The sequence below is a fragment of the Danio rerio genome, chromosome 4 (assembly GCF_052040795.2).
Source record: "Danio rerio strain M-AB ecotype USA chromosome 4, GRCz13ab, whole genome shotgun sequence".
NCBI lineage: Eukaryota > Metazoa > Chordata > Actinopteri > Cypriniformes > Danionidae > Danio > Danio rerio.
The window spans coordinates 52,697,499-52,715,745 of NC_141024.2; the positions used below are offsets into that span (position 1 = coordinate 52,697,499).

Consider the following 18,247-nt stretch of genomic DNA (forward strand, 5'->3'; position numbering starts at 1 on the left):
GGAACATCATCGGTCAATGAAAGCCCACCCTCCGATGCCGCGGTGGACGTCTGGTCTTCGATGTCATTGAGCGTGAGGTCTACCATCTGTTAGACGGATCGCTTCCCCCGCCGAAGCTTGGATGGAACGCTTAGAGGAGCGGGAGGTCCACGGGCCCGTGGGCGACGTATTATCTCTCGCTGAAACCCTCAGATCTGCCTGAGTGCCCGCTGCAGAGCAGGGGACAACTGGGGTGGTTTGCCCTTTTGCAAAGGCTAGCCATGATCTTTACTGCGCAACAGTCATGGCATCGCAATGATGACATGAACTGCCCGCGAGCAGCGCATTAACATGCTGGACCCCCCAGGCATGCAACGCAGTGCCCGTGCCCATCATCCGAGGACAGGAAACCACCGCATCCAGAAATGCACAGTCGGAGTGCCGTCCTGAAAAGGACTGTTTTGGTCTTTCTGTGAAGTTTGCAACTTTATACGCACCGCTCTGGAGGACCGGACCCAAAGAACGCCAGGCATGGGAGAAAACCCAGCTCGACCGTCTGCCGCTGCATGTACACACTCTGGACAGGGAGAATGCTCTCGTTCGCTCGGAATCGCTGGATCACAGCAGGAGGAACCCTTATCGACTCGATGAGAAAGTCTCTGAAGCAAAAAGGATGGCGTTTGCTCGCTCCAGGTGTGCTTCATTGCTTATTATCCCAGCATATAAGCACACCTGCGCAAGCTTACGCTGCTAATTCATTGCATTCATTGGTCTGTTCAATACTCTTTCAGACAAGGGGCTTCTGAACCAAATCCCCCCCCCCCCCTTTTGTGGATTTTCACAAAGATCAAATCCACTTAATTGCACTGAAGTTCCCCAAACGAAGGGGAACCACTGCTCTGAGGTACTCAAAAAACAAACTAGCAAACTCAACGTAAATTGCTTTCCTTAAGTTACTTTTCTACTTCACTATATCCATGTAAACATTTCTTTACAATTTTTAAAACAGTTTGATAATTTAGTCTGTTAATTTCTCTGGAACAATAAGCACTCTAGGTTGCATAGGAGTACATCGCAACAGCCAGGGTTGGGGCTTGCTTAGCATTTATTTCATTATTACGCCTTTAGTCTGAGACTCGTGCACTGGTTCATCCCTCCTGAGAGAGCTCCATCTTGGTTTATGGGTCAAGCCATCCTACTCTCCATTCCACCATTACAATATCTATTCATCTATTTATTCATTTTGTTTTGTAATTGTGTTATTGTTGAGGCTGATCTCAATAATTTTTTTAAAGATAGAATTTTAGGTGCAGGCTAGGACTGTCTCTGCCATTTACGGATAACATTGTCCTTTTGGCTTCATAGGACATGGACCTGCAGCCTGCAGTGGGACGGTTTGCTGCTGAGTGTGACATGGCAGGGAAAGAACAGCACCTCTAAGTCAGAAACCATGGTGCTTGACTGGAAAAAGGTGGCCATCTCCAGTTTGACGGAGAGTCCTTACCCCAAACTGAGTTCAAGTATCTGAGGTTTTTTTTTTTTTTTAATGAGGAATGGAATGTGAGATTTAAAGTTGGATTAATGCAGCGGCAGCAGTAATGCAGTTGCTGTGATTGTCTGTTGTGGTGAAGGAGCTGAGATTTCTGTTAACATATGTGTTATCTGATTAAACCTCTTGTCACAGTGTGAACACTTGTATGGTCTCTCCAGTGTGAATCGTCTGGTGCATTTTCAACTTTGGAGCTGTAATAAAAGTCTTCTCACACTCAAAGCACAAATACTCTTTAACACCAGTGTGGATCTTCATGTGTTCATTAAGGTTTGCTGATCAATTAAAACTTCACACAGAGTCCATGTAAATGGTTTCTCTCAAGTGTGGGTCTTCATGTGTTTAATAAAGGTCTGAGGAGCTGCTGAAACCCATTCCACACCGAAGCTCCAGTCTCACTAGAGTTTGAGCATGCAAAATATTGTTGAATGTCGCTGCGAAAAGGGGCGGGATTAAACAAGATGATTAGACATTAAGTGAGCGATTCGTCTATATTTTACTAACTGTCCAGAGAGGTCATGTTTTGATGTTCGATTGGTCTTATAAAGTCAAGTGATGCAATTTCACAGGTCAGAGTTTACCAAGCTTGAACTTTACAAGGCAGTGAACTGCGAAACGTGACGCACAAACTTGCGTTTCCAGTCTGACGCATTCGCGTGCTATGAATAGAAGTTTATGGGGAGAAAAGTCCAGTGTGACTGCGGCTTATTTGCAAGTGAATGGTTTCTCTCCAGTGTGGATTCTCATGTGTCGATTAAGGTGTGATGAGCTGTTAAAACTCTTCCCACACTGAGGGCATGTGAATGGTTTTTCTCCAGTGTGGACCCTCATGTGTAGATTAAGGTTTGATGATTGGCTGAAACTCATTCCACACTGAGGGCATGCGAATGGTTTCTCTCCAGTGTGGATCCTCATGTGTAGATTAAGGTTTGATGATTGGCTGAAGCTCATTCCACACTGAGTGCATGTGAATGGTTTCTCTCCAGTGTGGATCATCATGTGTCGATTAAGGTGTGATGAACGATTAAAACTCCTCCCACACTGAGTGCATGTGAATGGTTTCTCTCCATTGTGGCTCATAATGTGTAGATTAAGGGATGATGAGCGGATGAAACTCGTCCCACATTGAGTGCATGTGAATGGTTTCTCTCCAGTGTGGATCCTCATGTGTCGATTAAGATTTGATGATTGGTTGAAATTCTTCCCACACTGAGTGCAAGTGAATGGTTTCTCTCTAGTGTAGATCCTCATGTGTAGATTAAGGTTTGATGATTGGCTGAAACTCTTCTCACACTGAGTGCATGTGAATGGTTTCTCTCCAGTGTGGATCCTCATGTGTTGATTAAGGTGTGATGAGCTGTTAAAACTGTTCCCACACTGAGTGCATGTGAATGGTTTCTTTCCAGTGTGGATCCTCCTGTGAATCTTAAGATCCCTTTTTCTTCCAAAACTCGTTCCACACTGAGTGCAGGTGAAATGATTCTTGTCTCTCCTTTTCAAAAAACCATCAGTCTGTAAATTATTTTTTTCTTCAATTTTGACATGATGTTCCTCCTCTTTACTCCCCTCATTCTCTTCAATTAGGTCTAAAATGAATAACATAACATTAGTTTTCATTGAGTCTTAATAACTTTCATCAAAAGCTGAAAAGTGAAAAGACACTGGAAAAATTGGCTATACACACTGTAATATTGATGCACATTAAATGCAAAATAAATCAGATCATATTGCGTTTTGTCCACATTTAATCAGATCCAATTCAATTCATCTTTATTTATCTAGTGCTTTTACAATGTAAATTTTGTCCAAGCTGCTTAACCTAGAAGTTATAGTAAATAGACTGTGCACAAACTCTGCTGCCATGTTTCCGGTAGAAAATCAGTCAGACTCTTTACTTCAGCATAGCGTGTTCTACAGCGAAATCTAATAGCGGCGAAACCTAAACGCATCAGAGCATGGCAAAAAAGGGAGATTTACTTTTAAATTGATGAGGATCCTGTGCCAGTGGATGTCCAGCATCAGGAACATCATTATTGTTCAGTTCCAGAACTCTTGGTAGTTGATTAATACACCAAATCAGGCTGACAATCTCTGTGAAGAGGTGGAGTGACTAAAAGGAGACTACTTTGATGCTGCTTTTAGTGATGTTATAAGGTTCTAAAGCTACAATTAAAAAATGATGTACTGGAATTTAACCAAGGTGAAAGTAACAAGTTGTAATTGTATTTTATATAAATATTACGTTTTTAACCATTCTATAGTAAATTCTATTATACTGTACATTGTTTTCTTGCCTTTGTGCATGTCCTGAGGCTTATCTGAAGACCTACATGTTGACATTTGAAATCCCCGACAAGATGCAGAAATGCCATCTAAAAAGGTCAACTGCTGTTTGTCCAATCAGGGACAGTGGCAACGTAAATATACAAATGATTTTGTTAACCCGGGTTTTGCCAATGTGAAACATCTGTTAATAAACACCCAGGATTATATTTTAACCACAGGTAAAGCATGAGCAGTGTGGATTTTACAGATAAACCAGGATTATTAGACTTGTTTGTTGGCCAGTTGTAGTCAGTGCAATGCTAAACAATATTGTTCCACTATAATTTGTTTGTTTTGCCTCATGTTGTCCTACAGAAACATCATATGGTTTAAAATACTGTACAATGTTTTATTATAATTAATTTTTTTTGTCCATTTCATTCAGCATATTTAAAATTGGGGGCATTCACTTTTTGGACATGCTTTAAACCAGGGTTTCTGCAGGTTTTACTAAATTAAATTTAAGACCTTTAAAGACATTTTTAAGACCATTATGAATGAAATTTTAGATTCATAAAAGGCTAAACAATCTTTCAAATGACCCAGATGGGAAATATTTTTATTTGCCATTTCAAAAAATATTATCATTTAAAACATGTATTAATATAATATTAAATAAATTATAAAAATTATATTTGAGATATTTTGTAACAAAAGATTTTATATATTCTGTAAAAACAAGCAAGCTTTACTTGTATCCATACACTTTTTCCAACATTAACTTTCTTTATAATAATTATAAACAAATGAACAAATGTTTTAAAAGTTCTAAAAACTATAATAAACTAAATCTATGTACAACAATCTGTCCAGGTTGATGTCCTCAGCAGTAAATACATGGAGCTCGTTTAAACAAATTTTATTGTAAGGAAAATAATTAAACCGTTATAATAAATAGAGTTAAAACGACCTTTTGAATAAAAAAATTGTTTATTGAGATAGGTTGTTGGTGATTGTATGCACTTTGGCCAGATTGGGTAGCAAAACATGAAAAAAGGAAAATAAAGACTTGATTAAAAATAAAAAATAAAAACATTTAAGACCTACAACACAATATTTCAGTAAATTTAAGACATTTTAAGGCCAGAAATTTAAATTTTGTAATTTAAGACATTTTTTGACTCGCAAAAACTCTGTTTAAACACAATAGCCCTGGTAATTAGTTATGATAATAATGATGTAATTCTAGCGCAGATATTATCTGTGAGAACTAGTAACAACTTCTAGAAACAAGTTTAAGCCCATAAAGAAGTTGGAATTGTGATCAACGTGACATATGCAAATAGAAAGTACCAAGTCAACTCTTATCACTGTAATTGCAGATATCACCTATGAGAATACTGTGAGGACTAGTAATTACAAAATAAATGAGAACAAGTAACAAAAGACACTCACTCCTGAGAGTTAACCTGCCCTAAACTAGGCTAGATTCCCAGCATAAGTTGCCAGAGTAACTGAGTTTGAACTATCGTAAATTTGATTAATGAAACTGAATCCGCCAATAATAAACTGACTTTCCAAAATAAGCCTGATGATCATTGTGGAACGTGATTACAGATAACCCAGGATTCTGTTAATCCAGGAATAGAATGACCACGTGTTAACAATTTGTGACAACGTAAATATACAAATAATAATGATAACCCAGGGTTTACAAATGTGAACTGTCTGTTAATGAACACCCAGGATTATTTTTTAACCCCAGGTATAGCATGAGCAGTGTGGAAGGTGACTACAAATAACCCAGAATTTATCCAGGGTTAGAATGACCCAGGGTTAACAATTTAAAGTGTGAAAAGCCCTAAAAAAATCAGCATCAGCTCTCAGGATAAACAGAGTACAATGACAAACAGCGACATACAAAAATTGTCAATCATGTTATAGTAGTGACCTGATCTCATATGCTATTATTTTAGAACTTCAGTTGTCTTTTGGAGAAATGACCAAGAATAATAAACGGCTACTTGCTCTACAAATAAGTGTGTTCATGTCTATACAAAGAAAAATAATAAAATGAGAAAATATGACTTTGCAACATCAAGCAGCATTAGGCATGGGCCAGTATAAGATTCTGACGGTATGATAACCTAAAATGAATTTTCTTCTGAGAAACATATAAAATATTTTGGAGCAGTAAACATGTCAGGTTAAATCATTCATATGAATCACAGATTTCTTTATGATTTAAAATGGCATCTTTGGAGATCTTTTCTGCTGGAGTTACTGTTGTCCTAAAAAACTTAAAACAAAACATAAAAAAAACCTTACATGTACTGTAGGAACGGTACAGCAGAAAATGTTGGCGGTTTTAAAACCTTGACTTTTCCAAACTGCGGTAAACTTTGAAAGCAGTTATCGTTCCATGCCTAAGCAGCATAACACTGTTTTTAGGATCTAAAAATGTATTCCTTAAAGGGTCACGAAACACCAAAACACATTTTTTGAGCTGTTGACAGTCGTATATGTGTCCCACACTGCTAAAAACACTATTAGGACACCTATATTTCACTAAAAAGTGTAAATTAGTTGTTTTTGCGTTATTTCAAGCAAATTCGTACTTCTAGTTTGTAACGAATTTTTGAAGCTGCGTCACGGTCATGACATAATAGCGTGTATTCCAGCGTGCAGACTGGGCGTCTGTGCCAGAGTGTGTCTTATTACGTCTTACAGTGTGATGCATTAATGCATGAGTAAGGCTTGGGTCAAACCAATCAGCGCGCTCTATTGTGCAACTTCATTAATATTCATTACTATCACCGTGTTTTCAGGACAGAGACGCCACGTTGTGTTGCTTTTATAGTTTGCTGCAGTTAAGTTTCGTTTTCATTTTCTCTCTGTGAGAGCTCAGACTCACGTGTGGATTAACAGTGTACGCGACGCGCGACAACAATAACTTACGTGTCCAAGGAGGATTATTGTTTACCTGAGAGCTGTTCTCATCTGCAAATGCTGAGATCTGGATTTGTTTGTAGTATTCTCTTCATAAAGACGCGGCTCTAGTTGCTGGTGATTGTCCTGTCTCTACAGATTTGGTAAGTGAGCGACCAGTGCTCTTTGTTTATTCAGTTTGTTCGTATCTAACAAACTATTGCACAGAGTGTAAACACGTTAGCACCACAACCAAACTTTAACCTCGTGTAGGGTTTTTACCGCATTTAGTGACCGGAATAACACGCGCGGCTTTCCGACGCTACCTGTCGTGTGCATCTAAGTTTCTGGGAAATGCAGAGGGGTTTTTTCTCTCATTCGCCGTGCGGTATAAAACATTGCATGAAAAATACACGCTTAGAGCAGCTCCTCGAATCAAATATCTCGTGTGTCGCGAGGGGCATGAATGAATTCCCTGAATGAAAGAGCCAAACTGCAGTTAAAGTCCACCATTTAATCATTTGGCAAATAATTCGACTACAGATGTCCATGTAGGTTAAACACCATCAAATTCTCCTGTATGTATGTGTGTGTGTGTGTTTGTGTATTTTGACTCTGATACTCGCGCGTGCCCAAATAGACACTCCCACACCATCCCACTTTTCTTCCTCCGACACTCCCCCCTAAACAGAGCTGGACACGCCCACTTTTCGGACTTTTTCCAAAGTAGAGGTGTGAAAACACCCTGCTGAAACGAGGGGGTTTCATGGCCCTTTAAAAAATTCTCAAGCAAAAAGATTCCAATGGCGCCACCTGCTGGTACATGAACAACATTGCCTATTTTTGAGACTGTACAATGTTTATAATAATTGATTATTTTAGTGTCCATTTCATTCAGCATGTTTAATATTAGGGGCATCCACATTTTTTGACATACTGTAAACCAGGCTCTCTGTGAGTTTTACCAAGTTAAATGTAAGACTTCTTAAGACATTTTTAAGACCATTATGAATGAAATTTTGGACTCATAAAGGGCTAAAGGCTAAAGAACTTTTCAAATGGCCCAGATGGAAAAGGTTTTTATTTGCCCCATCAAACAAATATTACAAGTGAATACATTTAATAATACAATAATAAATTAATAATATATATTTTTTAATTTTAGACATTTCTTTAATAAATAAAAACTAATATTGTGTAAAAACAAGCCAGCTTAACTTGTATTCCAACATAAACTTTCTTTATGATAATAAAAAAATTAACAAATATTTTCAACGTTTTAAAAAAATATAATAAACTAAATATATGCACAACAATCTGTCCATGTCAATGTCCTCAGCAGTAAATACATGGAGCACGTTTAAACAAACGTTATTGTAAAGAAAATAATTAAACCATTATGATAAATAAGGTTAAAATGACCTTTTAAATAAAAAGTTTAAAGTTTCATTGAGATGGATTGTTGGTGATTGTATGGGTTTTGACCAGATTGAGTAGCAAATCATGAACAAAGGAAAATGAAGACTTGTTTAAAAAGAGTTAAGATCTACAGCACAACATTTCAGTTAATTTAAGACTTTTTAAGGCCGAAAATTTTGAGTCTTCTATGAGAATACTGTTGGTCAAATATCGTCAGCTCAGTTAAACCTTTTATTTATTTATTGTTTTAATTAATTTGATAAAGTGCCAGTGATCATGGATGCTTAACACACAGTAGGGGAACAAGAAAAGCAATAGCCTTAAGGAGGTAGAGACAATGGGAGACTAATAATATATAAAAGAATGACAAAAGATGTAAGAACAAGTGATGGAAGAAACTTATTTCTGTCTTTCAATGAGTGAATGTGCGTTTAGGAGAACTAGGCAGCACACTCAGGACTTAATTTAGTATTCTTATTATTAAAAAATGTATCAGTATGAAAACCAACCTGTTTGTTCCTGCAGATCTCCCTGTTTGACTGTGGATGTTTCTTCAATCTTCACATCTTCACTCTCCACTTTAATAAACGCCATCTTTATAACAGTGTGGAGATCAGTCACTTCAGCAGGAGTTTTTCTCTGTGTTTGGACACTTAATCCTGTTAAAAATGAACAAAACAATAAAAATGTCCTGTTTAAAATAAATAAAACAATCAACAGAAACAAAATAACTTCTCTTCAACACTTGCTCCAACAGTTTTTTTTAATGACAGTAAATAACAAAATTAAATCCTGCAAAACGTTTCATCAAAACACATATTACACACTTTTGTTACATTGTTCAAACAATAGCCCTCGCTGAGAATAAAATAATACTACGTTGTATAAAGGGTTAAAATAATATTTTCAACAGCAGGAACATAATTTAGCATCGTATAAAACCCTAAAACTTTAGAACTTTAACTTTAAATCGGTTTATATCTGTAAAAGTTTTAGAACAAACCTCTCTCCAGTTAAATCATAGCGCAGTAGCGGCGCTGCCTGATGACGTCACACGCCACGCCAAAATAAAGGTCTTTTTTGTTTTGCTTTTTGCCACCTCTTCTTCTGTGGTATTTTATTGGCAGCTTGCAAACTTAGTGCATTACTGCCACCTTCTGGACTGAGATATGATCATTAGGGATGTATAAATATATTTATATAGTGTATATTTATTAAAAAATAAAAAATAAGGACCTAACCTAAATCCTATTTGCTAGCTGTGTTATTTTCAGAAACTTTATAACTGCCTTAACTGTTGAACTTGTTCCAGACAGACTCAATATGTGCTTTAATGTCATGTTCTTAAGTACTTTCTGTAATTGTTCTCGTTCAGCTGAATATTTTCTACAAGACAGTATAACATGTTTTACGGATTCTGGTTCGATACAATATGCAAACATTCCATTTTGGTGTTTCCTTACAATACATACCCAGCAAACAATGAGTTGGCGGACCGTCGGCGTTTTTTGGTCGGCACAAATTCAGCGACTTGATATGGGCGAACCGCCATCGGCTTACCAGCGGCAAGCCGCCCATTCTAAAAGTTATGTCGGCCCACCGGCGTTTTTTGGGTGGCACGCCACCAGCGGATTACCGTGGGTGGACCGCCGTCTGGACACCAGTGGCTAACCGATGGCCCACCCGGTGATGTTTTTAATGTTGTTGGCTGTTCTGTACCTGATATAAGTACTTTTGTTTAACACTTTTTACATTTTAAACGAATGAGGCACTAAATAAAAATATAGTTATTAATAAAAGCAAAGTTTTGTAAATAAAACTACAAGAGGTTTTAAATATAACAGGTTATTATTAAAACAAAACAAAATTAAGTTTAAAAATCAAGATTTAATATTAAATGTCATTATTAAATATGTTTATGAATTGTTTATGTAAACATATAATTATATAAACATTAAATAAACATTTGTTTATGTAAACGCTGCGTGACTTTAAAGTGTCCAATACCGAGCCCCATTCAAGCACTGCAGCAGAGAGCGTTGGAAACGGAAACGGAGCAACGACCCGTTCCATGGAAACGGAGCAACGACACGACACCTGACCGGTGTTACGGTTTAACTGGTGACCGTGTTAACTGGTGTCCCTTTCCAGATGTAAGCTATTCACGTTTGCAGATTGGCAGATTCGTCACTTTTTCACAGCAACAAAACATGTCCATACCAAATAAAGATTCTTATTACTTGGTGTCAGTGTCATTGTGTGCATTATTGATTTTAATTTCTGTGTAGCAGAACAGTATATAACCAAAGTAAATAAAAAAAAATAATTAGAATTTACATGTCTTTAACAGGATTCGAACCCGTGTAGTGAAAAGGTTTAGCACACGTATCAATCAACTTGTCTAACTGAGCTACTCAGAACTTCAAATAAAGCAGTCTGTTTTAATATATTTGTCAATTAAAACATGCCTTGCTGTGGTTGTGGACCCGTGTTAACATGTTCTGCATGTTATTGGTTTGCTGGCTCACCTAGCATTCCATGGATACAGATTGAAAGAAAATGTACAGGCAATTTGAGTCTTGACACATATTTATACTCTGATTCTTTAAAGAAACTCAAACAAAATACATCTAACCCATTTGTGAGAGCCACTATTTTATCATGGCATGAGTCACAGATTGAGCTGGGAGAAACCCCGGTACTTTCTAAATTTTCTCCCATTTGGGGTAATGCATTATTCGTACCAGGGAAATCAGACAAGGCTTTTAAGCTGTGGTTCCAGAAAGGCTTGCAAAAGATATCAGATCTTTATGAAGATAATATATTGATGTCCTTTGAAACCTTAAAGGAAAGATATAAAATTCCTCAGTCTCATTTTTTTAAGTATCTTCAGATCCGTAATTTTATAAGATCTAAAAATCATTCATATCAGTGTCCGACCCTAAGTAGTTTAGAAGAAATTGCAGTTAAAGATCCCAGTGCCAAATACAAAATTTCTACACTATATAGCAAATTTGTTAATGCTTCCAAAGAATCTACAAATCATAAAAGACTGGCTTGGATTGAAGACTTTCAAATAGATATTACAGAAAATGAATGGGAAGAAAGTTGTCTTCAAGCGCAAACATCAATCAATACCCGTTTTAAATTAATCCAATATAATTGGGTAATGAGAACATATATAACACCAGAAATGTTAAATAAATTTAATAGAAATATTCTGGACATTTGTGGAAAATGTTTGACTTACAAGGGCACACTGTTCCATTGTGTTTGGCAATGTGAGCACTTGCAATTCTTTTGGAAAGAAATAATTGGTGTAATCTCTAAAACTATTGGTAAAGAAATCCCTGTTTGCCCTAAAATCTGTATCCTTGGTCTTTTCCCACCTGCCTTATCGCTGAAGTCATATGAACAGAAGTTTATAAATCTGTGTCTATTACATGCGAAGCGCCTGATTGCCATTCACTGGAAAAGTACTCATGCTCCATCTTTGTCACTCTGGATTAGGGAAATGTCTTCCTGTATAGCAATGGAAAGGTTGACTTATTCAATCACACAAAAAATGCACATATTCTACAAGATTTGGGACTTCTTCCTTCATTTTTTAAATAACAGTGCACTGACTGTTTAGTAATCCCAAACAATGTGACTGTTAAAATACACTGTGTTTGTAATGACTAACTTTAATATAATTTCACTGGACTGTATATGTTGAAATGTCAATTTTTTAATGGTATTTATTTTTTTATATATTTTTAATTTTTAACAAAATTGCCCTTTTTATTTTTATCTTTAAGTTTATTTTAGTTAATCTTTATTTTCTATTTATTTGTTTTTGTATTACTTTCCTCGCATGAGAATGCATTTTTTTATTCTGTTCCTTTCTTTTTTTAAATTTTTATTTTTATTTTGAACGTCGGGATGGGGCGGGAGTTCTTTGATTGGTATTTGGTTACTAATACAGTAAGAATGTATCACACCTTTCTGAAACAATAAAAGTGTTAAAAAAAAAAGAAAAAAAAAAAGAAAGCCACTCTCCCATAATCTGAGGGAAAGGTGCAGTTTGGATTTGAACCTAGCACCTGCTGTTCCCAAGACAGGTGCTTTGGCCAACTTAGTCTTAACACTAAAAGAAAATACCTCTGGATATGATACTTCCAAACGCAGATTCATCTAAGACAGTGGGGGGGAAGCAAAATTTACTGTGCTTTCTACTCAGGTACTTTCCACATGCATAAAGAGGCTCTTGTACGACAAATCCAAAAGGCGTGATCTCAACAATAGGGGGCAGTTACTTTTCCCCAAAACCACAGGTTGCCGACGAGTCATTCCTCAAGCCCACTAGGCCCTGCACCGTTTTCTAATCTCCCTTATTTAAAACAGCTCAATTAAGTCATCGGCTTTATTGTAGAGTACCCCTAGTATCTGAGCCTGCACTGCGCAATGAAAGAAAGAAGCAAAACGGGATGGACAGATGCCTAAAATGTTAGAAACGCACCACACCTTAAGTCAGTGAAGAAAAAGAGCAAAGCTTGCAACTCTGGTGGGACTCGAACCCACAACCTTTGAATGGCTCAGCTCACAACCTAGAAGTCCAATGCACTATCCATTGCGCCACAGAGCCTAAGTGCTCTGCTTCCTCTAGAACTGTTGGACAGAAAGCACTTTTTAGTACTCTCTGGCCCATGAATGAACAGCCAACTGCGGACAAGGCACTGCTGGAATTCAAAGCCAGGATCTCCTGTTTATTAGACAGGCACTTTGACCAACTAAGCCACAGCGCCAAACGACCTTGATACAGGCTAAATGTTTAATTCCAAAAAAAAAAAAAAAACTAACAACGGTAGCGCTGCATGTGGGAATGTCTGGACTTGAAATATTAAAGTCCAATTGGTTAGGCATTACCACACTATGCTATATAAAGGCATCGTCCAAAGCCCTCTTGAACGATCAGCGTTCTTAAGGATTTGAGTTTTGTTAAGAAACCGACTGCTAAACATCCCGCAGTGTAAACACTCGTTACTCTTAACAAAAGCAAACACGAAACCTGTAAATAAGGCACTGCTGGGATTTGAACCCAGGATCTCCTGTTTACTAGACAGGCGCTTTGACCAACTAAGCCACAGCTCCAATGCTGAATAAGAGGCAAGACGTTTTTGAACACAGAGACTAAAAAAAGACAGCAAGTCTTAAAATGGCAAGCAAAGAGGTTGTTTAACTCTATTTGTCGCACTATTCATTACGCCTCAAAGCTATACAATTTTATATTTCATTCCGGTGAGCTCTATAAAACAAGCACACGCACCACCTGGACTAAGGCGCTGCTGGGATTTGATCCCAGGATCTCCTGTTTACAAGACAGGCGCTTTGACCAGCTAAGCCACAGCGCCACAGAAATTCACAGTAAGAGACATTTGCCCGATAACAAAAATCGAAGAAGAAAAAATAATACACAACAAAAACCAGCATGTCAGGATGCAGAAAATGCTGACAAGCCGGACGCGGTCCTTTAGAGTCTGGTTGATCATGTCTCAAGCCTGGCCATGTCATCCAAACCCAGAGTCAGCTCGGAAAATGGAAATCAGGACAAACATATGCTATCGGCCATTGAAAGAGTTTCAGATCAGAAAGCCACTCTCCCATAATCTGAGGGAAAGGTGCAGTTTGGATTTGAACCTAGCACCTGCTGTTCCCAAGACAGGTGCTCTGGCCAACTTAGTCTTAACACTAAAAGAAAAAACCTCTGGATACGATACTTCCAAACGCAGTTTCATCTAAGACAGTGGGGGGGAAGCAAAAATTACTGTGCTTTCTACTCAGTTGCTTTGCACAAGCATAAAGAGGCTCTTGTACGACAAATCCAAAAGGCGTGATTTCAACAATAGGTGGCAGTTACTTTTCCCCAAAACCACAGGTTGCCGACGAGTCATTCCTCAAGCCCACTAGGCCCTACACCGTTTTCTAATCTCCCTTATTTAAAACAGCTCAATTAAGTCATCGGCTTTATTGTAGAGTACCCCTAGTATCTGAGCCTGCACTGCGCAATGAAAGAAAGAAGCAAAACGGGATGGACAGATCCCTAAAATGTTAGAAACGCACCACACCTTAAGTCAGTGAAGAAAAAGAGTAAAGCTTGCGACTCTGGTGGGACTCGAACCCACAACCTTTAAATGGCTCAGCTCACAACCTAGAAGTCCAATGCGCTATCCATTGCGCCACAGAGCCTAAGTGCCCTGCTTCCTCTAGAACTGTTGGACAGAAAGCACTTTTTAGTACTCTCTGGCCCATGAATGAACAGCCAACTGCAGACAAGGCACTGCTGGAATTCAAAGCCAGGATCTCCTGTTTATTAGACAGGCACTTTGACCAACTAAGCCACAGCGCCAAATGACCTTGATACTGGCTAAATGCTTAATTCCAAAAAAAAAAAAAAAAAACTAACAACGGTAGCGCTGCATGTGGGAATGTCTGGACTTGAAATATTAAAGTCCAATTGGTTAGGCATTACCACACTATGCTATATAAAGGCATCGTCCAAAGCCCTCTTGAACAAGCAGTGTTCTTAAGGATTTGAGTTTTGTTAAGAAACCGACTGCTAAACATCCCGCTGCGTAAACACTCGTTACTCTTAACAAAAGCAAACAAGAAACCTGTACATAAGGCACTGCTGGGATTTGAGCCCATGATCTCCTGTTTACAAGACAGGCGCTTTGACCAGCTAAGCCACAGCGCCACAGAAATTCACAGTAAGAGACATTTGCCCGATAACAAAAATCGAAGAAGAAAAAATAATACACAACAAAAACCAGCATGTCAGGATGCAGAAAATGCTGACAAGCCGGACGCGGTCCTTTAGAGTCTGGATGATCATGTCTCAAGCCTGACCATGTCATCCAAACCCAGAGTCAGCTCGGAAAATGGAAATCAGGACAAACATATGCTATCGGCCATTGAAAGAGTTTCAGATCAGAAAGCCACTCTCCCATAATCTGAGGGAAAGGTGCAGTTTGGATTTGAACCTAGCACCTGCTGTTCCCAAGACAGGTGCTTTGGCCAACTTAGTCTTAACACTAAAAGAAAAAACCCCTGGATACGATACTTCCAAACGCAGTTTCATCTAAGACAGTGGGGGGGAAGCAAAAATTACTGTGCTTTCTACTCAGTTACTTTGCACAAGCATAAAGAGGCTCTTGTACGACAAATCCAAAAGGCGTGATCTCAACAATAGGTGGCAGTTACTTTTCCCCAAAACCACAGGTTGCCGACGAGTCATTCCTCAAGCCCACTAGGCCCTACACCGTTTTCTAATCTCCCTTATTTAAAACAGCTCAATTAAGTCATCGGCTTTATTGTAGAGTACCCCTAGTATCTGAGCCTGCACTGCGCAATGAAAGAAAGAAGCAAAACGGGATGGACAGATGCCTAAAATGTTAGAAACGCACCACACCTTAAGTCAGTGAAGAAAAAGTGCAAAGCTTGCGACTCGAACCCACAACCTTTGAATGGCTCAGCTCACAACCTAGAAGTCCAATGCACTATCCATTGCGCCACAGAGCCTAAGTGCTCTGCTTCCTCTAGAACTGTTGGACAGAAAGCACTTTTTAGTACTCTCTAGCCCATGAATGAACAGCCAACTGCGGACAAGGCACTGCTGGAATTCAAAGCCAGGATCTCCTGTTTATTAGACAGGCACTTTGACCAACTAAGCCACAGCGCCAAACGACCTTGATACAGGCTAAATGTTTAATTCCAAAAAAAAAAAAAAAACTAACAACGGTAGCGCTGCATGTGGGAATGTCTGGACTTGAAATATTAAAGTCCAATTGGTTAGGCATTACCACACTATGCTATATAAAGGCATCGTCCAAAGCCCTCTTGAACGAGCAGCGTTCTTAAGGATTTGAGTTTTGTTAAGAAACCGACTGCTAAACATCCCGCTGCGTAAACACTCGTTACTCTTAACAAAAGCAAACACGAAACCTGTACATAAGGCACTGCTGGGATTTGAACCCAGGATCTCCTGTTTACTAGACAGGCGCTTTGACCAACTAAGCCACAGCGCCAACGCTGAATAGGAAGCAAGACGTTTTTGCACACAGAGACTAAAAAAAGACAGCAAGTCTTAAAATGGCAAGCAAAGAGGTTGTTTAACTCTATTTGTCGCACTATTCATTACGCCTCAAAGCTATACAATTTTATAGTTCATTCCGGTGAGCTCTATAAAACAAGCATACGCACCACCTGGACTAAGGCGCTGCTGGGATTTGAGCCCAGGATCTCCTGTTTACAAGACAGGCGCTTTGACCAGCTAAGCCCGTCGCCACAGAAATTCACAGTAAGAGACATTTGCCCGATAACAAAAATCGAAGAAGAAAAAATAATACACAACAAAAACCAGCATGTCAGGATGCAGAAAATGCTGACAAGCCGGACGCGGTCCTTTAGAGTCTGGATGATCATGTCTCAAGCCTGACCATGTCATCCAAACCCAGAGTCAGCTCGGAAAATGGAAATCAGGACAAACATATGCTATCGGCCATTGAAAGAGTTTCAGATCAGAAAGCCACTCTCCCATAATCTGAGGGAAAGGTGCAGTTTGGATTTGAACCTAGCACCTGCTGTTCCCAAGACAGGTGCTCTGGCCAACTTAGTCTTAACACTAAAAGAAAAAACCTCTGGATACGATACTTCCAAACGCAGTTTCATCTAAGACAGTGGGGGGGAAGCAAAAATTACTGTGCTTTCTACTCAGTTACTTTGCACATGCATAAAGAGGCTCTTGTACGACAAATCCAAAAGGCGTGATCTCAACAATAGGTGGCAGTTACTTTTCCCCAAAACCACAGGTTGCCGACGAGTCATTCCTCAAGCCCACTAGGCCCTACACCGTTTTCTAATCTCCCTTATTTAAAACAGCTCAATTAAGTCATCGGCTTTATTGTAGAGTACCCCTAGTATCTAAGCCTGCACTGCGCAATGAAAGAAAGAAGCAAAACGGGATGGACAGATGCCTAAAATGTTAGAAACGCACCACACCTTAAGTCAGTGAAGAAAAAGAGCAAAGCTTGCGACTTTGGTGGGACTCAAACCAACAACCTTTGAATGGCTTAGCTCACAGCCTAGAAGTCCAATGCACTATCCATTTCACCACAGAGCCTGCTCTGCTTCCTCTAGCACTGTTGCACAGAAAGCACTTTTTAGTACTCTCTGGCCCATGAAAGAACAGCCAACTGCGGACAAGGCACTGCTGGGATTCAAACCCAGGATCTCCTGTTTTCTAGACAGGCACTTTGACCAACTAAGCCACAGCGCCAAACGACCTTGATACAGGCTAAATGTTTAATTCCAAAAAAAAAAAAAAAAATTAACAACGGTAGCGCTGCATGTGGGAATGTCTGGACTTGAAATATTAAAGTCCAATTGGTTAGGCATTACCACACTATGCTATATAAAGGCATCGTCCAAAGCCCTCTTGAACGAGCAGCGTTCTTAAGGATTTGAGTTTTGTTAAGAAACCGACTGCTAAACATCCCGCTGCGTAAACACTCGTTACTCTTAACAAAAGCAAACAAGAAACCTGTACATAAGGCACTGCTGGGATTTGAACCCAGGATCTCCTGTTTACTAGACAGGCACTTTGACCAACTAAGCCACAGCGCCAACGCTGAATAGGAGGCAAGACGTTTTTGCACACAGAGACTAAAAAAAGACAGCAAGTCTTAAAATGGCAAGCAAAGAGGTTGTTTAACTCTATTTGTCGCACTATTCATTACGCCTCAAAGCTATACAATTTTATAATTCATTCCGGTGAGCTCTATAAAACAAGCACACGCACCACCTGGACTAATGCGCTGCTGGGATTTGAGCCCAGGATCTCCTGTTTACAAGAAAGGCGCTTTGACCAGCTAAGCCACAGCGCCACAGAAATTCACAGTAAGAGACATTTGCCCGATAACAAAAATCGAAGAAGAAAAAATAATACACAACAAAAACCAGCATGTCAGGATGCAGAAAATGCTGACAAGCCGGACGCGGTCCTTTAGAGTCTGGATGATCATGTCTCAAGCCTGACCATGTCATCCAAACCCAGAGTCAGCTCGGAAA

General features: G+C 39.1%; 2 protein-coding genes and 5 non-coding genes across 7 annotated transcripts in view; all 7 read right to left on the reverse strand.

Annotated features, from left to right (window-relative positions):
• The window catches only part of LOC137491225 (uncharacterized), a 481,743-nt gene that overhangs the window by 108,010 nt on the left and 355,486 nt on the right, over positions 1 to 18,247 (reverse strand). The window lies entirely within an intron of this gene.
• LOC100148466 (gastrula zinc finger protein XlCGF7.1) lies at positions 1,776 to 9,183 on the reverse strand. The gene is made up of 3 exons (NM_001327863.1): positions 9,144 to 9,183; positions 8,650 to 8,799; positions 1,776 to 3,114 (listed from the first exon to the last, which is right to left on the reverse strand). The coding sequence occupies exons 2-3, from the start codon at positions 8,732 to 8,734 to the stop codon at positions 2,234 to 2,236; spliced, it is 966 nt and encodes a 321-aa protein (NP_001314792.1). The 5' UTR covers positions 8,735 to 8,799; positions 9,144 to 9,183; the 3' UTR covers positions 1,776 to 2,233.
• trnar-ucu (transfer RNA arginine (anticodon UCU)) lies at positions 12,679 to 12,767 on the reverse strand. The gene is given in 2 exon segments: positions 12,679 to 12,714; positions 12,731 to 12,767. It is a non-coding gene; the product is annotated as a tRNA-Arg (tRNA).
• On the reverse strand, positions 13,460 to 13,533 carry trnat-ugu (transfer RNA threonine (anticodon UGU)). Its single transcript has one exon. It is a non-coding gene; the product is annotated as a tRNA-Thr (tRNA).
• Positions 14,280 to 14,368, reverse strand: trnar-ucu (transfer RNA arginine (anticodon UCU)). The gene is given in 2 exon segments: positions 14,280 to 14,315; positions 14,332 to 14,368. It is a non-coding gene; the product is annotated as a tRNA-Arg (tRNA).
• Positions 16,133 to 16,206, reverse strand: trnat-agu (transfer RNA threonine (anticodon AGU)). Its single transcript has one exon. It is a non-coding gene; the product is annotated as a tRNA-Thr (tRNA).
• On the reverse strand, positions 17,730 to 17,803 carry trnat-agu (transfer RNA threonine (anticodon AGU)). Its single transcript has one exon. It is a non-coding gene; the product is annotated as a tRNA-Thr (tRNA).